At 47.0% G+C, this 21,010-nt stretch overlaps 1 protein-coding gene across 1 annotated transcript in view; it reads left to right on the forward strand.

Moving 5' to 3' along the window:
- Positions 1–20,874, forward strand: part of rnf19a (ring finger protein 19A, RBR E3 ubiquitin protein ligase) — a 48,553-nt gene extending 27,679 nt beyond the window's left edge. Inside the window, exons 2-10 of the mRNA XM_088928571.1 lie at positions 3,347–4,223; positions 12,500–12,708; positions 13,915–14,059; positions 14,478–14,640; positions 15,746–15,860; positions 16,399–16,560; positions 16,828–17,041; positions 17,282–17,425; positions 18,470–20,874. Coding sequence (XP_088784697.1) covers positions 3,598–4,223; positions 12,500–12,708; positions 13,915–14,059; positions 14,478–14,640; positions 15,746–15,860; positions 16,399–16,560; positions 16,828–17,041; positions 17,282–17,425; positions 18,470–19,151 — 2,460 coding nt within the window. The 5' untranslated portion in view covers positions 3,347–3,597 and the 3' untranslated portion in view covers positions 19,152–20,874. The remainder of the gene's footprint in view (positions 1–3,346; positions 4,224–12,499; positions 12,709–13,914; positions 14,060–14,477; positions 14,641–15,745; positions 15,861–16,398; positions 16,561–16,827; positions 17,042–17,281; positions 17,426–18,469) is intronic.
- Positions 20,875–21,010: the final 136 nt, after the last annotated feature.

The following is a 21,010-nucleotide window of genomic DNA, read 5'->3' on the forward strand; positions in this document are numbered from 1 at the left end:
TTCGACGGTTCCTCTTCTCCTACCAATCGGCTGTGCAGTGAGCCTGCAGGTGTACTTCACCCAGGTACGTTCTTCGCATCGGTGGTGGGTGAAGGGGATCCCTGCCCATGGCCGACGTGATTGCCGTGGTATAGCACAAGAAGAGAACTTCTGTAAGTCACTTTCTAGCAGGGTAATGACCCCAAGCATGGTGATACAGCCACTCTGGAATGGCTTGACAAGGAGAATGAATGTCTTTGAGTGGCCCAAAGTCACGACTTTAATCCAGCACAAAATATCTGGTGACCCTTGTTTGTTAGGAATCATTGATGGAACGGAATCGTGTCGGAACTGGAGAAATTTTGCCATGACGCAAGTGTAAAAAATACAGCATCCAAATCTATAAGGCTGGTAGAGGCCTGTCCAAAAAGACTGAAAGTAGTTACAGTCATAGGTGCTTCCACCAAGTACTGACATACCGTGATTGAATGCTTCAGCAAACAGTTAATGTAAGTTTGTATGTTTTGCTTTGCTCCCTCCTTCATATGTAAGTGTTAATTACAGTTTCAAGTACTTAAAGTTTGAGTAAATTATTTAATCAAAAAGTGATTTAGAAGAGGGGTGAATCTTGCGAAGCCCTGGATTTTAAAAACAAGTATAAAGGCACCTTTTATGGTCTTCAAATTCCGTTTCTAAACATGTTTTAATGTTTCTAATAGTTTGTCTGATAAGAGCCAAACCCCTAATAATCAATTGCATGGTTGACAAAAGCCGAGTTTTTCAGATGTGTATAAATGCATTATTAACGTACATTTCAGTCCTAATAACTTATACATTAAGCTATATTGCACATTACACAGCTTATTAGCCTATACAAATTGTAATTTTCAGCCTCTAGACTGTCCCAGGAATAAGTGTACTTTTCCAGTGTGAGTCATCAGTTTATTTGTAGCACAAAATCATGGGAGAAAATGCATTGCTGCCAGATTGCTAAAGGTTGTCAAACATGCCGTTTCCTCTCTATGCCATAACTAATCTGGTTATTTAGCTTATTAGATCATATTTGAGCAGATTGAGTAGTAATTGAATACCTTTTTTTTTTCGTGAGCTTTGCCCTTGTTTCATTTTGGTGGGCGTTCCCAGTCAGTGGTCGATGGCTCAAAGGTTGTAAAACTTCAGCCGGCTTTACACGTGAATAGATGTCAAACAGTACGTTTATCAGACGACCTCAAGCTTTCTGCTTTGTTTCTCTCCTCCCTTTCCTGTGTTCGACCGCAAGTCAAATGGGGGCTGACGATCCTGCAAACCATTGATGAACTCATCTTTGGCAGAAGAGTCCTCAGTATCGATGTGCACCCGTTGAACTGTGCTTGGCTTCGGGTCTGTTTTTTTGGCATCTGGTAGAGATCATTCTCCCCTCTAAAGCAGATTTAACAAATGTTTTAGGCTGTGAAGCTTTTGAATACTTTTTCGCTGGTATCTTTTATAAGTTTAGGACTCTGAATCGGCAGCAGAGGCAGTGGCTCATCTCCCAGCTTGTCGTTTACCGACGGTATTCCATCTGTGGCTGCGGGGATCTGCGGTGACGGAGCCCCACAAAAACTAGGAAAATCTGATTCCAAGGAATTGTCATGGAAGTCCTCCCTTCGTAGGCCTTTTTTGTGCTATGCTTTATTTTTAGTCGTGACGGAGTGAGACGGGTGATTTCCACACTGGAGTTGCACAGTTGTCAATGTGGGGAGCTTGCATGAATGCTAGTGGCTCCTGTACTTGTGGTGATGCTGGGCCTGATTGTTGAATGTTCGGGGGGTCATTAGAGGTGACCAAAATTCGGGTTTCCTGGCAGACCATGTGCAAAATATAATATATTACTAGCCCTGCAACAAAAACACCTAAGAGCTTGTTAGTTCCATTACAAGTTCTCTGTTGCCAAGCAAATGCACAAACACTGGCACTCCTGCTGTCAGTTTCTAGCTGTGGGATTTAATAGAAAAAAACCACAAGGCTGGGGATAACGCCTTCAGGTAATGATTCAATGCTCCCTCTGCTGATGACGGAGCAGCATAGTGCTGGTCGTACGTGTCATTTTTCCTTTTTAAACTTGTCGTATCATGTTTTTTGTTCACTGGCTTTCGCAGGCAGTGTGTTTTTGAATTGGATTTAATTGTGCCTGTGTGTCGCTGTCCCTCATGAGGCTCGGGCGCTCTGTCTTGGTGCTAACGCTGGGTCACTGATGGGCTGCAGCTCCTTGCTGGGTTTTTCTGGAACTGCAGTTTTGAGATTCCAAGGCTGTGCTTCAGGGTGCACAGGAGAAGACATTTAAGATGGAATTGTGATAAGGCTATGCACAGGTTGAGTTGTGGGTACAATTTTAAACTTCACAAAGAACTCTACTGCGGTGCCTCCGAGTCTTGTGATCGTGAGATTGTTGAAATGAGCTCTGTATGTAGTTAAATGTGGGTACACAGAGGCCACAATTGTTAGTCTTGTAGGCCTTCTGCTAGGTGGCTCTATTCAGGCACCTCAGTAGGTTAAAGACATCGGATTGCTTTCCTGACTTTGGACTGTACTTTTGTGGGGTTCATCAATTTAAAGCATCTGATGAGACTAGGGGTTACTTTAATCAAAAGTTCGTATCATCAGGTATTAGCTGATGTAGAGGTCAGCCTGAATTGTAGAGGGTCTTTGAATCATTGCAGCTCTTACTTTTTCACCTGAGTTATATATTGCAATTTGAGCAAATTAATTTTAATGACATTTATGTAACACTCCATAAAACCTTTGCAATAGAATAGATGCTCAGTATTTTTATAACCGTTTTACCTTTAAAGGGGAAACAGTTTCTCTTCTCCTTTCTAGTAAAATGTAGAATTCACAAAATTTGTCGTCAACTTCCGGTTTGCATAATTGTGGAATGGGCAGAGCCCTTAAGAGGAGCATTCGGAGGAGTGACTTAATGGTGCCTCATTATTTAACTTTGGTTACTGTGTAGGCTCCAGAGCTCTTGCAAACTATTCCATAAAAGTTGGCTTAAAATCCAGCTTGCATCTGCACTGTCCAAGCAAACAATTGTCACAGTCATCCATTGCTTAGACTTGTCTACTGCGCTGCACTGAAGTTTTAGATTTTTTAATTAAAAGCGTGTGTGAAGCCGCTCATGATCGTTGAAAATATATATATGAAGCAGGAAGCAGAAAAGGGGCATGTACTGTTTTATGCATGTAAGAACCTGTTTGCTTTTGTGCAGCTCATAAACAGTATAAATATGAGTGCAACATCCTTATAGTTGATCAGTTCTGCCACATTTCAGCACAGCGTGTCCGTGTTCCTTCCTTGTTTTACCAGTGGTCTTCTCTCCCGTTCGCAGGCACCCCCGATCTTCCTGTGACTGCCCTCTGGTTGAAGCGCACCTGGGAAGCAGACAAGGCAGGGCGAGGTGATCGACATGCCGGCAGAGGTCAACATGTCTTAAGCTCCTGCGATTGTGTTCTGGAAACCCTGTCCCCCCCCACCCCCAACCCCCCTTCCCCAGCTCCCCTCCGGACCCCTCCCTGCCTTCCCGTTCAGGACCCCGTGGATGTGACCCACGAGGAGGGACGCCTGGCCCGCACTGGAGACATGAGCCTGCAGAAGCACCAGCAGATGGGCTCCGACCGGGACCTGCAGTCCGCTGCCTCCTCCATCAGCCTGCCCTCTGTCAAGAAGGCGCCCAAGAAGCGCCGCCTGTCTTTGGGGTCTCTCTTCCGCCGCAGGAAGGACCCCAAGCGCAAGTCGCGGGAGCTGAACGGGGGGGTGGAGGGCATCGCCAGCATCGAGAGCATCCACTCGGAGATGTGCAACGACAAGAACTCCGCCTTCTCCGTGGCGGGAGTGGCCTCCACCTCTTCGGCAGCCTCCTCCTCTTCCTCCTCCTCCTCCTCCGCTGCCGCCGCCTCCTCCAAGGCGGGCGGGGAGCTGCTGGAGTGCCCGCTGTGCCTTCTCAGACACTCCCGGGACCGCTTCCCGGAGATCATGACCTGCCACCACCGCTCCTGCGCCGACTGCCTGCGCCAGTACCTGCGCATCGAGATCTCCGAGAGCCGCGTCAACATCAGCTGCCCCGAGTGCTCCGAGCGCTTCAACCCCCACGACATCCGCATGATCCTGGGCGACCGCGCGCTCATGGAGAAGTACGAGGAGTTCATGCTGCGCCGCTGGCTGGTGGCCGACCCGGACTGCCGCTGGTGCCCCGCCCCCGACTGCGGGTAAGAGCCCGCGCCACTCGCAGAGGGGGGCCGGGGTTGTCCGCCGTGCCCTGTATAGGATTTGTCTTTCCGGTGGTTTTGGCCTCATGAACCGAGCGCCATTGAAACAGACCGCGTGATTCCTTTTTATCACCGAAGGGGCAATGACCCAGAGTGCACAAACACTCCGGCCTCTGTAGCCTTGTCTGGATGTTTGTACATGATGTACACATCCTTTAAACTCCTCCAGGTACTCACTGGGCTGTACCCCCACCAGGTTTTTGATCTCTGAACTTCCCCGTTGACTGGAATGTCAGTGCATTTTTTTCCCCCATTTGGTTTCATATTTATACCTTGTTGGTCTTTGAAGGAGACAGCAAATGTACTGTCAAGGCTTTATAAGCACTTTACACATCTGGTAACACCTCTTGATTGGGCTCTGCTGGTAATGTTGGTTAGAGCTGTTGGGGAACAGCTGTAACCAGCTGTTGGGCATCATGAATTAAGAACGCTTGTGTAAATAAACTTAAAAGATTGGCAGACAGCTTTTTCAGTTTTAGTATTTACATCATTAATTTAAGATGCATGCAAGTGAAATGCGCAATGTCACGTCATGCCTGTGGGGTGCCTCTCCATTTTCACAGCCACCACAGTGAATGAAATATTTGCTGATGGAAAGTCTGCCATTGTACGTTAAAAAAAGAATTGTCACATGGGCTGCTACACAATAGTAAAGTTTCACTGCTGCTTGTCAATCAACATTTACAAAGGGTTTGTCAGGGACAAATTTGTTTCTCTGGCCCGTTTTGCAGTAAGGAGCTCTGGTGTGATGGTACGATAATGCCAGGTTGAAGTGCTCTGTAGATTGGCATCCCCTGTATTCTGTGGCCATGTCACTTCTCCATCTGAACAAATCTGTTGTTCAACTTGCTGATAATAGGTTAACAATATTAAGGACATCCAACAAAAAGATGAATCGTTCAGGTGGGTAGCTGCGTCAGCATGCGTAGGCTGCAAAGGAACAAGTAATAGGTTTATTCCATGCTGAGAAGAGAAGAAAAAACGTTTCGGCCGTGGAGCCTTCTTCAGGTGAAGATGCTCACACCTGAAGAAGGCTCCACGGCTGAAACATGTTTTCTTTCTTCTCTTCTCAGCATGGAATAATCCTCTTACTTTTTCCTTAAAAGATTAATAGCATGAATTAAGGTGCAAATATAAGCCGGTTTTGTCCACTGCTTGAGTTGTAGATTAGAATCTGCTGAATTATGAGCAACTAATGTATGATGTTATCTATAGACACTAGTAACTTCTTAGAATTTCAGGCTGCAGTATGGTTATGTAGACTTAAAGCTGATGTGTTGGTGAATTATGAGAATTCACGTCTGACTGTAGCAGTGTAAAATGTATATTTTAAAGCAGCTATGTAGGAACTTTACATGAGCAACACCAGTTTTGCAATGCAGTTCATTTGCAGCAGAGAGTGAAAACATGGGTTATGTTGCGAAGCCAAACAGAACTGTTCAGCTGTTTCACTGTTAATCCCAACATAGCCTACTACTCCTCCGCTCTCTTTGTGAGAAAGAATGCTCTGCTGTTCGGCCATGTGTCCACGGCTCAGTCTCCCATTCCCACAGCTCTTCTTGCTGTGGTTTGTAAAGAGCAGTCTGTCTGCATGCAAAGCTGTGCGCTACGTGCCCCCTCTGCACCGGTTTCTGGGCGATCTGCCGTAGCTGCCGGGAGAAGACGTCAGTCGTGCACACAGTCCATAGTGGTGGGAAAGACCAGCAGTCTGACCTGGGGGGCGTGGCTGAACCAGGGCTTTCCTGGGGGAGCACTCACTACAAATCTCTTCCATTAAAGGAAGCTGTCGGAAGACCTCGGCTCGTGCTTGTTTAGGGGCGGGGATTTTAGTTAGGAAATGTAAATGCCGTCCTCTAAGTCCACTAATTACCTTGGAGCTTACGGAATCTGTCTGCAACGATATTTTAAAGCACCGCAGCAAAGCAGTTCCTCTTTTGAAATTTCCTTTTACACGGGAGAGGAGCAAACTACACATGCTCTGAAGATAATCGTTTCTGACTATGGCCTGCGAAGGGCAGACCTCAAAGATTAACACTGGCCTTTTCTGTTCAGAAGTTTTCAGTTAAAGTGGATATGTTACAGTTCCTTTTTAGCATTATGAAACTGGCAATAACTGCTTATCGCACTATGGTGTAGAATCCAGGCATTACGGCTCCTTGTGGAACAGAGAGCTGAGTCTAGCACATGTTGAACCCTTTATTAGACCGGCTGCGTGATCTCAAGGCACCGGATGCGGTTTGCGTAGACGTGGTAAATAAAGATTTTAAGTAATTTGCTGTACCAGCCTTTTGTTACACTGTACCTATTCATTTATGTTGCAGAAACTGTGATCGTTTCCCCCTCTTTGTACAGTAGTTAAGAGCAACCGGTTGTGGTGGCGCCTTAGCCTGATCTTGTCAGAGCTCAGAATCTGAGCAAGACTGGGCTTGATCTGTGCTGAGGTGGGAGACCTCTAAAGCAAAACCACCCTTGCGATGAGGCATTCATTCAATTTTCTGACTCTTTGATCCTTAAGGATTCAATGACTCTGTGGTTTTTCCACTTCCTTTACTTATCTGTTGAATAGTGAGGGCTCTGCTGTGGTAGTGGGAAATAGTGCATCCCTTCCTTTATGGAAAAGGTTTTGGGATCCTTTGGGATGCAAAATGCTACATGAAAGCAATTAGTTAATGAGGGTTATCACTGCATTCATGCTGATGGACGTCTGAGATAGTGTTATCAGGCTCATTGCCTGTTCTTACACTGTGATTGGGTTGGGAAGCACAGTGCTGGAGGTCCAGGTGTGCAGCTCATGTTTCCTACTTCTGCAGTGGTTCTGCAGCCTCCCAGTCGTACACAGTGGTTGCTGTTGAGTGGTGAAATGAGGAAAGAGTGACTGATCAGACTGCTGCTGCTAACTGTGCTCCATCCTCTTCCACTCCCAGTGGCAGCTAGGAGCCGCTCAGCTGCCTTTGCAGTGTGTATTGGCATTGAGCTTCTCCCAGAAGTGTTTGGTTAGAGCGTTCAGATCTTGATTCAAAATATATGCAGAATGGAACATGATCAGAAAGGGTTGAATGCTCTTGAAAGGGGCTGCATTGACAGAACTTTCTCAGGGTATGTGTAGTTCGTGTCTGTGGTGTTCTGTGCTAAATGATCAGGGTTTCTTAGTGTTTGAAGTGGCTTTTTGTCCTCAGATGTTCCTCATTCTTTTTTTGGTTAGCGGGTCTGACAACCTTAGCAGAAGGAGGAGGAAATCTTTTACGATTTCAGATTTTTTGCTCTTTTCTGGCCACAGCCCAGCGGGCCTGCTTCAGCTTAACGTTACCACTTCTCTCGCGGAGCGGTCTGAGCTTCCTGCTGTGTGCAGCACGGCCTGGGCCCCTGCCACCCATGCTTTCCCAATCACGTGTGTGCTGCTCTCAGGAATACAGAGCCTTTCTCTCCAGCCTTAGCTGACGCTGTGCGACAGTGACCCTCTGAGCATTAGACCCAGAAGTGAGGGCGTAGATCGTCTGTTCAGAGCACAATGTCATGCTTGTACTGCACACTTGCTTTTTTTCAGGTGGAATTTGCTGCACAGCACATTGACCCTCTAAAGAGAGGTCCTGAAAATGCCTTTGAAATGTGCTTACCAAGAATGCATGGGTATTTACCAGCGCTTCTGTTCTGTTAGCATTTGGGTTTGGAAGAATCATACATGGCAATTCAAACAAGTAATGACTCTTCCAGTGAGGATTCTAGTGTATGTTATATAGACTTTTGGCAGGATGGCTGTTTCAGGTGATACATTGTGAAAGGCAGAAACTTGAAACCTGATATTGATTCAGGTTCCCATTGTACAGTTCTTGATTCTTACAGGCTGTATACACGCAAAACTAATGGTGACATTCTGTTTATCTGTAGTTCATCTGTGTTGTTTGAGAACATTTCAGTCATCTAGGTTTTGGATTGGAAACTATTGCATATTAACTTAAACAAGTTCTGACAATGTTTTACATGTGCACACTTGGTTCATATTCTTGCAGTGTTCTGTTCTCTCTTCATCGCTAGCCTGTCACTTGAAATGGGATGTGAGGATGTGTGGTTCACATTCTGAGGCTTTATTTCCATGTTTTGGAATAAAAACCTTTTCTTCTCTTTGCAATTAAGTGCGTGTGTTTATGCAGACGCCGGTAGTGTTCTTTCACGTGGAAGCAGTTTAAACCTGGCCCTTGTGTGAGGGTGGGTTTGCCTGCCCTGTGAAGGACTGTCTGGCGTGTAATAATTCCTTACACTTGTATAGCGTTTTCTGGACACTCCACTCAAAGTGCTTTACAGGTAACGGGGATCCCCTCCACCACCACCACCTGGATGTGTACCCTGCCTTGTCGTTGTTTGCCAGGATAGGCTCCTGCTCCCCCTGACCTTGCATTGAAGTGGTTAGAAAATATGGATGGGTATTAAAGCTGTTTTGTCTTCCTGCACTGCAACAAAAAAATAAATCCCTACCAAGTTAGACTAAGGACATTCTTGGGCTTTAAGGAGGGGACTCTTGTATTTTGAAATAGGGGAGCATCAGAACAGGATTTCAGAGCCAAAGAAACTCGAGTCGCATTTCATTTTTTCTTTTCCATGCAGCGGGTAGGGGCCGTTTTCTCCAGATGAATGAGCTTTTTCTTCCAGCTGAAGGAAATGAAAAAGGTTCACCCCGATTGTTATTCCACCCCAGTTTCCTCTCCAGGCGCTCCTTTTTCTTTCCTGGCACATTTCTGTATTAGGCATACCTGTAAATGGAAACTATTAGTTCATTGAGTCAGGGGGGAACACATCTGCTCCACATTTTCCTCTGGAAACAATGGGCTTGGCTGTGCAGCTGGAAGATGTCTCCGCAGCTCCGGAGCTGCTTGTTTTGATCCTTTGTTGGGAGCAGCCGAGAATCTACGGGTCAGAGAAAATAAAAACCTTGGCACGGCTCCGTGCACTGTGTAACATGGATCGTTGGAGCGGGGTTCAGGAGTCGTCCGTTCAAGATGGCAGATGAGTGTTGAACTCCTTGAAGAAGTTAACCCTTTAATGGTCAGAAATCAGTTTAGTGGCCGGATACAGAAATACGCCGAGTTCTCTTCAAGGTTTCTAACAGACCACTGCTTGCTTAAGGACTGAAGCAATGTCGTCATGACTATCACATTAGTGCTCTGTGTGGTTTTTGGAAGGAGGGGCTAAGGTACAGTACTTGAATGAGGGACGTCTCTGTAGCCGGGAAATCTGACCAGTCACTCTTTATCTAATGGGCATACTGTCACTGCCAGCGGAAACCTTTTCTCTCTCTACCTCTACTGTGTAATGGGATGAGAGAAACCCACAGTACAGTCCGCGCTGTGCAGCATCCTCAGTGGCATCTTTACAGTAAAAGACCACCAGGAGTTCCAGAGGCTTCGAGTGCAGGAATTTCTCTGTAGATGCCTCGGGTTACGTCTCTGCTGTGTCTGATCTTAAATGTGTTTATTCAGCTTATCCTTTTATCTGAAGTGGCCCCCATTTGCATCCGTTTATACAGCTGGGTATTTTACCAGGTGTCACATGGGATGTTAACCCACAACCTTCCTTTTATGGGTCTAGATCGCTAACCACTACTCCGCACTGCTGCCCCATCTTACCTGTGGATTTAAAGGATGATACTGGTGTTAACTAGGTTGGTTGCTGCTTTATGATTTAAGACCTTATTTTCCCAGTCTCTCTACTGGATACTTCCACAGCCCCTGGTCCCCCTGCAAGTCCAGGGCTCAATCAAGCATGGGCTATTGACACACCCCTAGGCTGGGTGTGCTGACTCTCCACATAGCAGAGATTACATTTCTCCTGACTGTAGCAAGTAGCCCTCACCCACCCAGCTCGACTACTGTACTAATACAGACTTTGCCTTTAAACCTGTGAAACCTAGACCTAACTCCATAAATGTTGTCCCCCCCCTACCCTCCACCCCATGCGCTTATGCCCTGCTTAGTGTGGGATGTCGTTGGTTATAGAGGAAATTATTCCCATTGAATCCCGGATGTGTGCGTGTTCCCAGGAGCACTATTTCTTACTTACGAGCAACTTAAGTGGACTTCATTGGGGTATCGGGAATGGTATTATTGCTATTTTTACCACAGAGCATAATTAAAAACCCACTTGATGCAGAAAGGAATTTTTAAATTACTGTCTACAGAAGAAAAATTTGGCTACGCACCGTTACATTCAGCTGGAGTTCGAGAAGATTAACCATCTCCCTTCTCCAGTTCTGCATCAGAGGAAGGTTCTAGTTATCTGCCAGAAAGGGATGGGCTGTGGCTCTTGGGAATATTAAGAAAAACAGGCGAGTTTGCAACCGGACTGCACAAAAGCAAAGCAGGAAATTGGTTATCATACATCCTGGTTGTGCTGTACAGTAAACGTACAGATCATGCCACAGCTTGTTGCACTGAGAACACGGGTGCACACTGGTTTTCATTGCTTCTTGACTTTAACAGAAGTACCATACCAGGATGTATTCCTCTGCAGGTGTATTTGGAGCAATTAAAATAACAGACAGGACAAAGTCTATTTTCTATTGGTTCTGATCCTTACGACAGTGCTAAGGGAGGTATTACAGTTTAGGATTTTTAAGATGGGTATCCTTAGGTAATCCTAACGATAATATAAGGTTTAACTGAGTAGGAACTATATACTGGCAGTTAACTCCACCTCACGATGTTGCATTGATTTACATGTGAATACACTCAAATCTCAACCTCTGTGATAGCCTTCAATAGGTTTGTTTGTGTTTTGAGCAATACTTTAGTTCTAATTGTCTCAGGATTTTTGGCAGGGGAGTTTTACTTGTATTAGTCAAGGGGTGAAATTAATGTATAGATTGCTTCTGCCTGTGGGCTCTTCATTCCAGTTGCCTTTATTCACACCACAATAGAACTGTTCCATGCAGCTGTCTGGCATGTGAATAATTATGCAGATAAGGGTCTGCATTTTATCAGCTTGCCTCATTAAATGCGTTTTGCCAGCTTGAAAACGGTATCCTTCATCTTGAGACTTGAAATCGTGCAGAATGAACTTGGAGTGAAGTCATTGCTGGGTTAGGTTGTTTCCTTTCATCTAATGACAAGACGTGTGCGAACTGGTCCCGCATTTTTTTTTAATTGAACATCCCAAACCTGAGTAATCAGTCCTGTCTTCGGTCCTTTTATTTCTCTCCGTACCCTCTTTCCTTCTCTGTCGGACTCGCTGTCCCCTCTCTGTTCTCCTAATTTCACAGCCCTCTTATTTTCCATCCCCACCCTTCAGTGGTGAAGATGAGCCCACAGAGGTCGGAGGTTCCGCTCAAGACTCCTCTGTTCAGAGAGGATGTGTGAGCTCAGCTGTTACATACTATGTCCTGAACACTCTTTATTGCATTGGTGAAACCCTCCAGCTGGCAAGGTGATGTGCTTACCATTAGGGTCATTTCCATTGCTGCTGCTGCTGCTGGAGTCAGCTGTGACCTTTCTTTTTCATGTTGAATAGTGCACCACCTGAGCTGCGCTTCCAGCATGTGCCGACTTGACCACACAAGGTCAGCCCATAGGAAAACCTTGGTCAAATTCACGTGACAGACTTGTCAGGCTGACCTCTGTTTTGAAATGAAACACGGGGGCGCCTATGCAGAGAGACGCTGCAGTACCAGTGGTCTGGAACGGTTTCGGCAGGGAGCTGATGTGTGGAAACCTGCTGGGCAGGGTGGAACACAACTGGGTGTTCAGCCGGCGGTGGACATGCCATCCAGAGTGTGGGCACTTTCCTTTTCCTGGCAGCTACAGGGTCCTCCCGCCTTTGCCTGCGATGGTGCTTGGAGCCGCAGTCCTGCCTCCCTGTGAGCCCGGGGCATTAGACTGGTGTTCGTCAGATCCACCCCGCCGGGGCCTCCTGAATGGTTATGCGGATAAACAGTGCCACGGCTGCTGTTATCTGCATTTTATCGGCTCTTCTAATTCCATTTTGCCAAGGTGAAAACCATGCATACCCCAGATACTTTATGGGTCACAGGTTACATTGGGGAGGAAGTGAAGATATGGATTACTGGCCACAGGAGAAAAGACTGATAACCAATGATGTAATGGACTCATGGGTGCCACGTGGAATACCCCTGGTCTTATATCCGTGCGCCCTCGAGGTTTAATGAAAGACAGCGAAGAGGATTTCAAATTTTGCTCTGCTGAAGGTCTTGCCCATCTTTCTCTTTCCAGATATGCAGTGATTGCGTTTGGCTGTGCCAGCTGTCCTCGGATCACCTGTGGGCGTGAAGGGTGCAGCACAGAGTTCTGCTACCATTGCAAGCAGATCTGGCACCCCAACCAGACCTGCGATGCCGCCCGGCAGCAGAGAGCCCAGAGCCTGCGGCTGAGGACCATCCGCTCCTCCTCGCTCAGCTACAGCCAGGAGTCCGGGGCCGCAGGTCTGCACACGGTCACTTCCTGTTGCTCCTTTCCTGGACTGTTGCCTTACTGCCTGCTGGGGCCTAGAATGAACTGATGGGCATCCTTGCACATTTGCTTCAGAGGACAGAGTGGAATGGACTTAGATTAGTACTTGTTGTGGGCCATTTGTGTACAGTGAAAGTCAGGTGATATTCTTATCCCATAGCTTTTATAACAGGGTTACTGGGAATTGTATAAAAAGAGCCGAGCCTCGTTTTTAAAGGCTTTACTGCATCATAAAATTGTAAACATTAACACGATAGCGGTCCATGTTATTAGTGCTAGTTCCTTGTGCCATTTGCATTCTGGGTAGTGTTTTTTTTAATAAAAGATGTCGTCATAACTCAGATTTACACATTCCAGGTTGCCCACATCAGGTAGTCCGAAACACATTGCTGTCAGTTTATACCCTTTCTTTTAAGCCCGCTCTGGTGCTGTTCTCCTGTCGTGGGGATCTGTTTGCTTGTGGGGTTTTTCTAAACCCTTTGGGCCTCCTGCGGGAAAAAATGATGAAAGTGCATTTTTCACATTTGGCTGAGTGTAGATGGTAGGAGCTTGCTGGACTGAAATAAGCCGAGCCGCTCTGCAGTTCTGTCACCCGATCGATCACAGCTGTAGCCGGTTGTCCCAGAGCTGCGCAGGTAGAAGCCATGGAGCCCGAGGGCAGCTCAGTGTGTGAACGTGTGCAGCAGGAAGGGAACGTCTCCTTGCTGCGAGCCGGTTACTTGAGCATGTCAACTCGGACTCCTGGCAAACCTGCATGTGTACTCTAATCTAAAAACTCTAGGTCATCTGTGATTCTTAATTGTTACAAATGGAGCTTGAGGTTTTATTTAGTGTCAAATAGATCACATTTATGCTCTCAATGAGTGATTTTATTCTTGTCTTTATTTAAATCAACTGGACTAATTGTTTGAGCTCAGAAGTTCAGTGTTGTTGCATTTTAAGTCTACAATATAGAATTATTGATAAAGTGCATAGAAGACACTGGCGCTGTTAGAATGGGAAAGGATAAAGCTGTTTGAGTACCTGAGAACCAGCCTGAAGTTATCATATGATGGTAGTGCACAGGTATCCTTTACATTAGGAACCTTTTCCTGTCGATCCACTGAGCTTTCTGAATTTCACTGGCTGTGCTTTGGGTGGTCCGTCTCCAAGACTGACGGAGGGCTCTTGTTCTGCAGCCGATGACATTAAGCCCTGTCCCAGATGTGCCGCGTACATCATCAAGATGAACGACGGAAGCTGCAATCACATGACGTGTGCGGTGTGCGGCTGTGAGTTCTGCTGGCTCTGCATGAAGGAGATCTCTGACCTGCACTATTTAAGGTAACCCAGCAGGCTGGGGAAGAGAGTTTACAGGAGACTCGGGATGGGGGGTGGGGTGGGAATCTTTCTCTGCTTAATCGACAGATGTACCTAATTGTTTAGTTTAAAAAAATACGTTAAATGTTACTTGGCTTGTCAGAAATATCCTTGAAGCATTTTGCTGTATGGTTAAAACCCTGAATTATAATCAGTGCTTCAATTTGGACTTCTCCCTACTAAAGGCCTGCCAAACGGGAACAGGCCTTCCTGAATACACAATAACGGTTGTGGCGCGCAGCTGTTTGCCCTGAATTGTACAGCAGCGCGCGCACGTGGAACGCGCAGAGCGTGGGCGCAGGTCGCAGGGCAGGCGGGTGGGTGGTCCCGGGCCGGGTGCTCTGTTGGCGTGTGTCCACCAGACTGGCTTTCTCTCCCGCAGCCCGTCGGGGTGCACCTTCTGGGGCAAGAAGCCCTGGAGCCGCAAGAAGAAGATCCTGTGGCAGCTGGGCACGCTGGTGGGCGCCCCCGTGGGGATTGCGCTGATCGCTGGCATCGCGATCCCAGCCATGATCATCGGGATCCCCGTGTACGTGGGCAGAAAGGTGAGCTGCTCCCGAGTTAACCTGCCCTCCTGCTACCCGGCACGGTAGCAGGGTTGCCAAGAAGCTTTTGCCTTCCATTCCTCTCATGGCACAGGGAAAGAAAATGGCAAGTGCAAATAAAACCTTGCTTTCAGAGGGGTTTTTTCCTTGTAAATTGTCTTCTGCAAAACTGTTTGAGGGGTGCAAGCCTGCAAATGGTTTTAGATGCCATTAAGAGGGAAGATTGGCAATATCAAACAGTCCACACGCTTTCATTCTGAGAAGTGAAAATCCATTTCTTTTCTTTCCCCAAGTGAGCAGCAGAAGGACTGTAGGGCTTGGCTACAGAACTAATGTATTTTAACCGGCAGTGTAGTAAATGCAAGCATCAATGAATTTCATGTAGGAATGAAAAACTAAACCCCCTGCATTTATTTGTGCATAATACTGTGATATTTTTATTCCACTTTTTTGCAATATACAAGTGGCTTCTGAGAGTACATTAGAAATCTTCTGCCCATTGTAACCATTTTTAAGTATTATTTGTAGAGTTTCATCCAAAGACTTGAAGAAAAGGGACAACAGTAATTTAAGCAGTGGAGAATTTTCTATTTCATATTCTATTCTAGATATGAGCTAAAGTGGATAGTGAACTACCTTAAAATTCATTCCCAGCAGAAAGGAGTGTTTAGCTTGATTGGCTTTTACAGGTTCATTGGTGCTAACCATCATTCATATAAACCATACAATTGTCTGCATGGGGTTATCTCCCAGTGTAAAGAAAAGAGGTCCCCCAATCTCTTTTTGCTGCAGTGAGCAATAGAGATGATGCTACTTTAGGGGTCCTGTGTTTATATCTGTTCTCATTCCTTCTTTGTAAAAATTTCTGTAATCAGTTTTTCTCACCCGATGTTTAATTAAGGATTGTAAAACAATGCCCAAGCGTTTTGCAATAGTAGGTTATTTCTCACGGTAAAGTCTGTGCTGGTTTGTCTCTTCCTGTAGTGCTCCCCTTCCTCCTCCTGAGCTTACCGAATGAACCTTTCCTAGCTGGCTGGAGACCTGGATTTGAACTCTGGTTTAGGATGTGAATGAAATACGCGATTTAAATGTCCTTCCTTTCCAGATTCACAATCGCTATGAAGGAAAGGATATCTCAAAGCACAAGAGGAACTTGGTGATTGCTGGTGGTGTGACTTTGTCTGTAATAGTCTCTCCGGTGGTGGCAGCAGTAACTGTTGGTAAGCACTTTCCTTTTATGGGTAAAGCAGCACAATATAATGGATAATAAATGTCCCCTCTATCCTGCTTTAATGTAGGAATTGCAATGTCATTTTGGATCAGAGGAGAAAAGGTCGTCCAAACAAACGACTGTTTGTTCACTCAAGCTTGCATGTTCAGTTTCTTCATTTCTCGCCTTTTGAAAAGGCACATTCCTAGTCATGGACAAGAGTTTATCTGGGGTGATGCATTCCCGGTTTGTAATGTATAATATAGGCATTGCGAGTTTGAGCCCGGATCGCAGAGAGTCACCTCAGTCGGCACGAAAAAGAAAAATCGCAAAGATTGCAGGTTGCAAATCAAAAGAGCCTAGCTACAGAAAATGACCTGGGTTCTGGTCCTCGCGTCTTCACGAGCTCGGCAGCCGAGAAGGGCGGAAGAGCCGTCCGAGCTCAGGTTTCTGGGAAGGCCCGTCTCGGGCATGTCCCTTCTAAACCAGTGTGCTCGCTCGCCTGTGGGAGAGGAGCCGCGGTCAACCTCCCCCCGCTTGCCTTGCAGGTATCGGAGTGCCCATCATGCTGGCCTACGTGTACGGCGTGGTGCCGATCTCCCTGTGCCGGAGCGGGGGCTGCGGCGTCTCGGCGGGCAACGGCAAGGGGGTGCGCATCGAGTTCGACGACGAAAACGACATCAATGTCGGGAGCGGGACCGCGGCAACCGGTGAGTTTGCGTCCTGCGTGTGACGGAGACCGGCCAATTCTCCATTCCCCGGGCTCCTGCGTGTGGCGGAGACCGGCCGCGCCAGACAGTTCAGGCAGGAAGAGTGGCTTCAGGGGGGGGGGGGGAGGCTGGTGCAGAGCCATGTTGTTGCTGCTTGTGCCCCAGGTGGGCGTCGGGAGTTTCCGAGCTCCGGCCCAGGGATCCTGCTGGGGCCGCTGAACGGGGGGCCCCGCGGTTCTGACCTGCTGCCGGCGTTGGCCATTTCAGACACCACCTCCGTGGCCGAGACCCGGAACAACCCGAGTATCGGAGAGGGCAGCGTCGGGGGCATGACAGGCAGCCTGAGCGCGAGCGGCAGCCACATGGACCGGATCGGCGCCATGCGGGACAACCTGAGCGAGACGGCCAGCACCATGGCCCTGGCGGGCGCCAGCATCACCGGGAGCCTGTCGGGCAGCGCCATGGTCAGCTGCTTCAACAGGTGCGCCGTGCGCGTCCGCTCCGTCTCGCTTTACCACACACTCGTGGCTTTCTTCCGAGAACATCCCGGCCAGGTCCGCAGGCTGTTCTCGGGTTCGAGGACATGGGCTCTCTCTCGGGTTGTGGGTTTTGTTTTGGCGTCCTTCAAGCTGTTCTGGCACACGGGCCATTGTTTTCTCCCGGCCGTTCCCGCTGGCCTGTTTCCGGCTGACGCGGGGATGTCTGCTGCTGGCTCTTGCAGGCTCGAGGTGCAGGCTGACGTGCAGAAGGAGCGCTACAGCCTGAGCGGGGAGTCGGGCACGGTCAGCCTGGGGACAATCAGCGACAACGCTAGTACCAAAGCAATGGCGGGATCCATTCTCAACTCCTACATGCCTCTGGACAGGTGAGGGGAGAGTCGGCAGTCTGAAGCCACGGCTCTTCTTGAGCTCGGGAATGTCACGGCCGTTGACATCCTGTTAACTCGGGCCGGGTTAAAGGAAAATCCCACAACCGCCTTCCTGTTATATCAACTAGATGACGTTAGTCATTGTTTAAAGCTGAAGTGAAATGTCAGGAAATGGGGTAACGTCATGGTTCCAGGACTAACATTTCACCATCAGGGCTGTGTGCGGGGCTGCTTACTGGAACCTGCAGTATGCTGCTGAGCTTCCTTGACGATCTTGGTTCGCGCTTTTGTTTTCTTGTGCTTTGATTCTTTACTAACTCTGCTTGGTGGTAAACTTGGATCTTCAATCCAGAAAATGCATTTATTTCAGAGTGCTATAATTCAGTTTGCTCACTAAACGACCATAGATCACATTGCCACTATTCATGAACTGCCCTGGCTTCACTCTTTGTACTGAATTAAGAGTTTTTCTGAGGTGGTGTTGAAGTTAACTCTTCAATGGGGTTGTTTTCACCCTGTAGCTCATTCACAACATACTGGGCTCTCAAATGTTCCCAGGGTACAATTGAAAACACAGCTGACTCTGTTCTCTTCACTTTTGGCCATGCTAACAGGCAATTTTAATATAATACCAGTAATGTGAATATCTTCCTTATTCATTCTAAACGGCTTGTTCACTGCAGTGAAATATTCACGCCACCTAGTGGTTACTCGATCCAAAGGTTCATCAAGTCCCAGATTCTTACTGTTCAGCTGTGTGGGAGGATAGACTACAGCACATTCTTAGATACTTCTTGTCCTAGAAGGGCTGTGATGATTCTTTGCTATTAAAAATAAACAGATCTTTTGCACATTTTCCATTTGCTGGCCAGCCCTGAGCTCCTAGCAGAAATCTTTCTGCTGAATGGTTTTCCTCTCCAGAACTGGCCCTCAGCCAGAGGGGATAATGACTTTACCACCAGTTCATTTTGCAGTGCACTGAAGTCCTGGAGGCTGTTATTTGTGTTGAAGTTATTCCCCCCTCCCCCCGTGTGCCTGCAGAGAGGGGAACAGCCTGGAGGTGCAGGTGGACATCGAGTCGAAGCCGGCGAAGCTGCGGCACCACAGCGGCGGCAGCAGCGTGGACGACGGCGGTAACCCCGGGCGCAGCGGCCAGGCCTGCCCGCCGGAGGGCAAGGGCAGCGCCGCCAAGTGGGGCAAGGAGGCCAGCGCGGGCAAGAAGTGCAAGGGCAAGCTGAGGAAGAAGGGCAGCACCAAAATCAACGAGACCAGGGAGGACATGGACGCCCAGCTGCTGGAGCAGCGCAGCACCAACTCCAGCGAGTTCGACTCGCCCTCCCTGAGCGACAGCGTGCCCTCGGTGGCGGACTCGCACTCGAGCCACTTCTCCGAGTTCAGCTGCTCCGACCTGGAGAGCATGAAGACCTCCTGCAGCCACGGCTCCAGCGACTACCACCCGCGCTTCGCCACGGTCAGTCCCCTGCCCGAGGTGGAGAACGACCGGCTGGAGAACTGCCCCTCCCAGGGCACTAGCCCCTTGCCCCCTGCCCCTGCCCCCTGTCCTGATGGCGCACCGCTCTGCCACATAGCGGAGGAGAATGTCAATGTTGTGAATTCCACTGAGATGGACTCCAACTCTGGGGAATCTTTAAAAGAAACCAATAATAACAATCCCCAGCCGCCTAGCGCTGTGAAGAACACTTGTATTCAGACTGAAATCTAATACCTTAAGTGCTGCAGACTCCTGTATTTAAACTTGTCACTAACCCAGCTAACGAAAGTTAACTTTGTGTATTTAAAACAAATAATTCACCTGGTGAAGGGGAGCTGTGTTTTTCTTTAATTTTTTTAAACCAGCTTTGTTTTTTTTTTCTTTTAAAAGTAGATCAGTCTATGAGTATCTTGGTACCAGGGTAGTACAGAACACAAGTTGTTCTAATGGTGGGTTTTAACGGTAGTGATGCAAAATTATACAACAGGTTTAAACCTGAGATGCAGGCTGGTGATTTTTTATACTACCCTAATGCTGCTCAGATGGATTTAGGCAGCATTAAAACGCTGCCTCCCATTGCCACGGCGAAAACAATAAATTGGCCATTTAAATCGTAACAGCTAAAGGTTCCTCTTTACACTTTTATTTCCCCCCAATTTGCCTTGTTATTGCTAATGAAGCCCCCAGTGTTCTAATGTGTAATTGAAGACAACCACTGCCACTTTTGTGTCCAGTTAAAATCATTAAAGTGGCATTGCACCACGACAGAAGAATTGTCAAGTTGACCGTATATGTGCAAATCTAAATAGGGACCAGGCAATGCTACTTCACCTTATGAATCTGTAAATGATAGGCTACTTTTCTGAATTTATACCTTTTTTGAAAAAAATGGTTAACAGGAGCAGCAAGCCCTCCATGAAGTGAGTTTGGGCTTCTGTCTAGCCAAATGTGGATAACCGAGAGGGAAGCTACAGTGGCAGCATTGGTGCTACACTACTCGCGTGTAGAGTTAGTGGATGTAATTCTTTTGGTTCTAGAAAGGCCAGGGAGTGCCCTTCTGATTGTGAAAGCTAAGCACAGTAGTGCAAGCCTTGAGTCACAGTACAGTGCAGAAGCAACAGGAGTTCTGCAGATGGGCATTGCCTGGTTTTCTATGAATCCAAAGTGTTAAACTCACTGAATTGTAATGTAACAAATGTATTGATTTTCAGTTCAAAGGCAAATATTCAGGCTGAAGCATTCACCACCTCACAGAATAAGATTGACTTTTATATCTTTGTTGACTCATGGTGCCTTTGAAAAGCTTTTTTTGTCTTCAGTGTTTTCCATTTTTGTGTCTTCAAAGTCTATAAAAGGCTATGTGTCTCTGTCTGTTGAGAGACATACTGCAGGTATCGTTTCATACTGTGGTAGACACAATGAATACATTACTTTTTAATTGCCTACCAAAGAAAGCACTCAGGCTTTAGATGATCCTATTCATGTTAACAGAGTGATGGTAGAACTGACAGCATGGTGTGTTTATGGCACAATCCTTACCTTACTGGAGGATCACTTGAAAAGATCCAGGAACATATGGATACTTGTTTTGTTCATGCTTACAGATGCTACGCAAATAATTCAATCCAGAAACCGCCTAGGCACCTGCACTGTTAAAAATGTACTTCATTAACATACTGCAACTCAAAGCATATTGGGATTTGGTTGTTGAGAGTGGATTGTTCAGTTTCCTGTTATGTTGCCATTCTGGTGCTGCTCAATGATAGCTCTGGACTGAAGAAAATGCCACAAGCTGCAGAATTTGTCCCTCCTATTTCTTTATTTTGAACACTAGTGCCAGGTATAATTTTTGATTTGTTGCAGACCAGCTTAAGGTATTTGTATATTTGTTTGCTAATTTGCTTTATAATATGCGTGTAAATGCATATCTAAAAAATTAAAATGATAAAGATGCACATGTGTATTTTTTCCTTTATGAAAGTGACTTGCAGGGTTTAGGTCTCTTTCACAAGACCATACCTTGCTTTTAAACAATCACCTCAGTTCCATTCTGAGCCTCATGAACGTGTCCTTTTGTGTTTATGGTAGAT

The sequence above is a fragment of the Atractosteus spatula genome, chromosome 12 (genome assembly GCF_055471065.1).
Source record: "Atractosteus spatula isolate fAtrSpa1 chromosome 12, fAtrSpa1.hap1, whole genome shotgun sequence".
NCBI classification, from domain to species: domain Eukaryota; kingdom Metazoa; phylum Chordata; class Actinopteri; order Semionotiformes; family Lepisosteidae; genus Atractosteus; species Atractosteus spatula.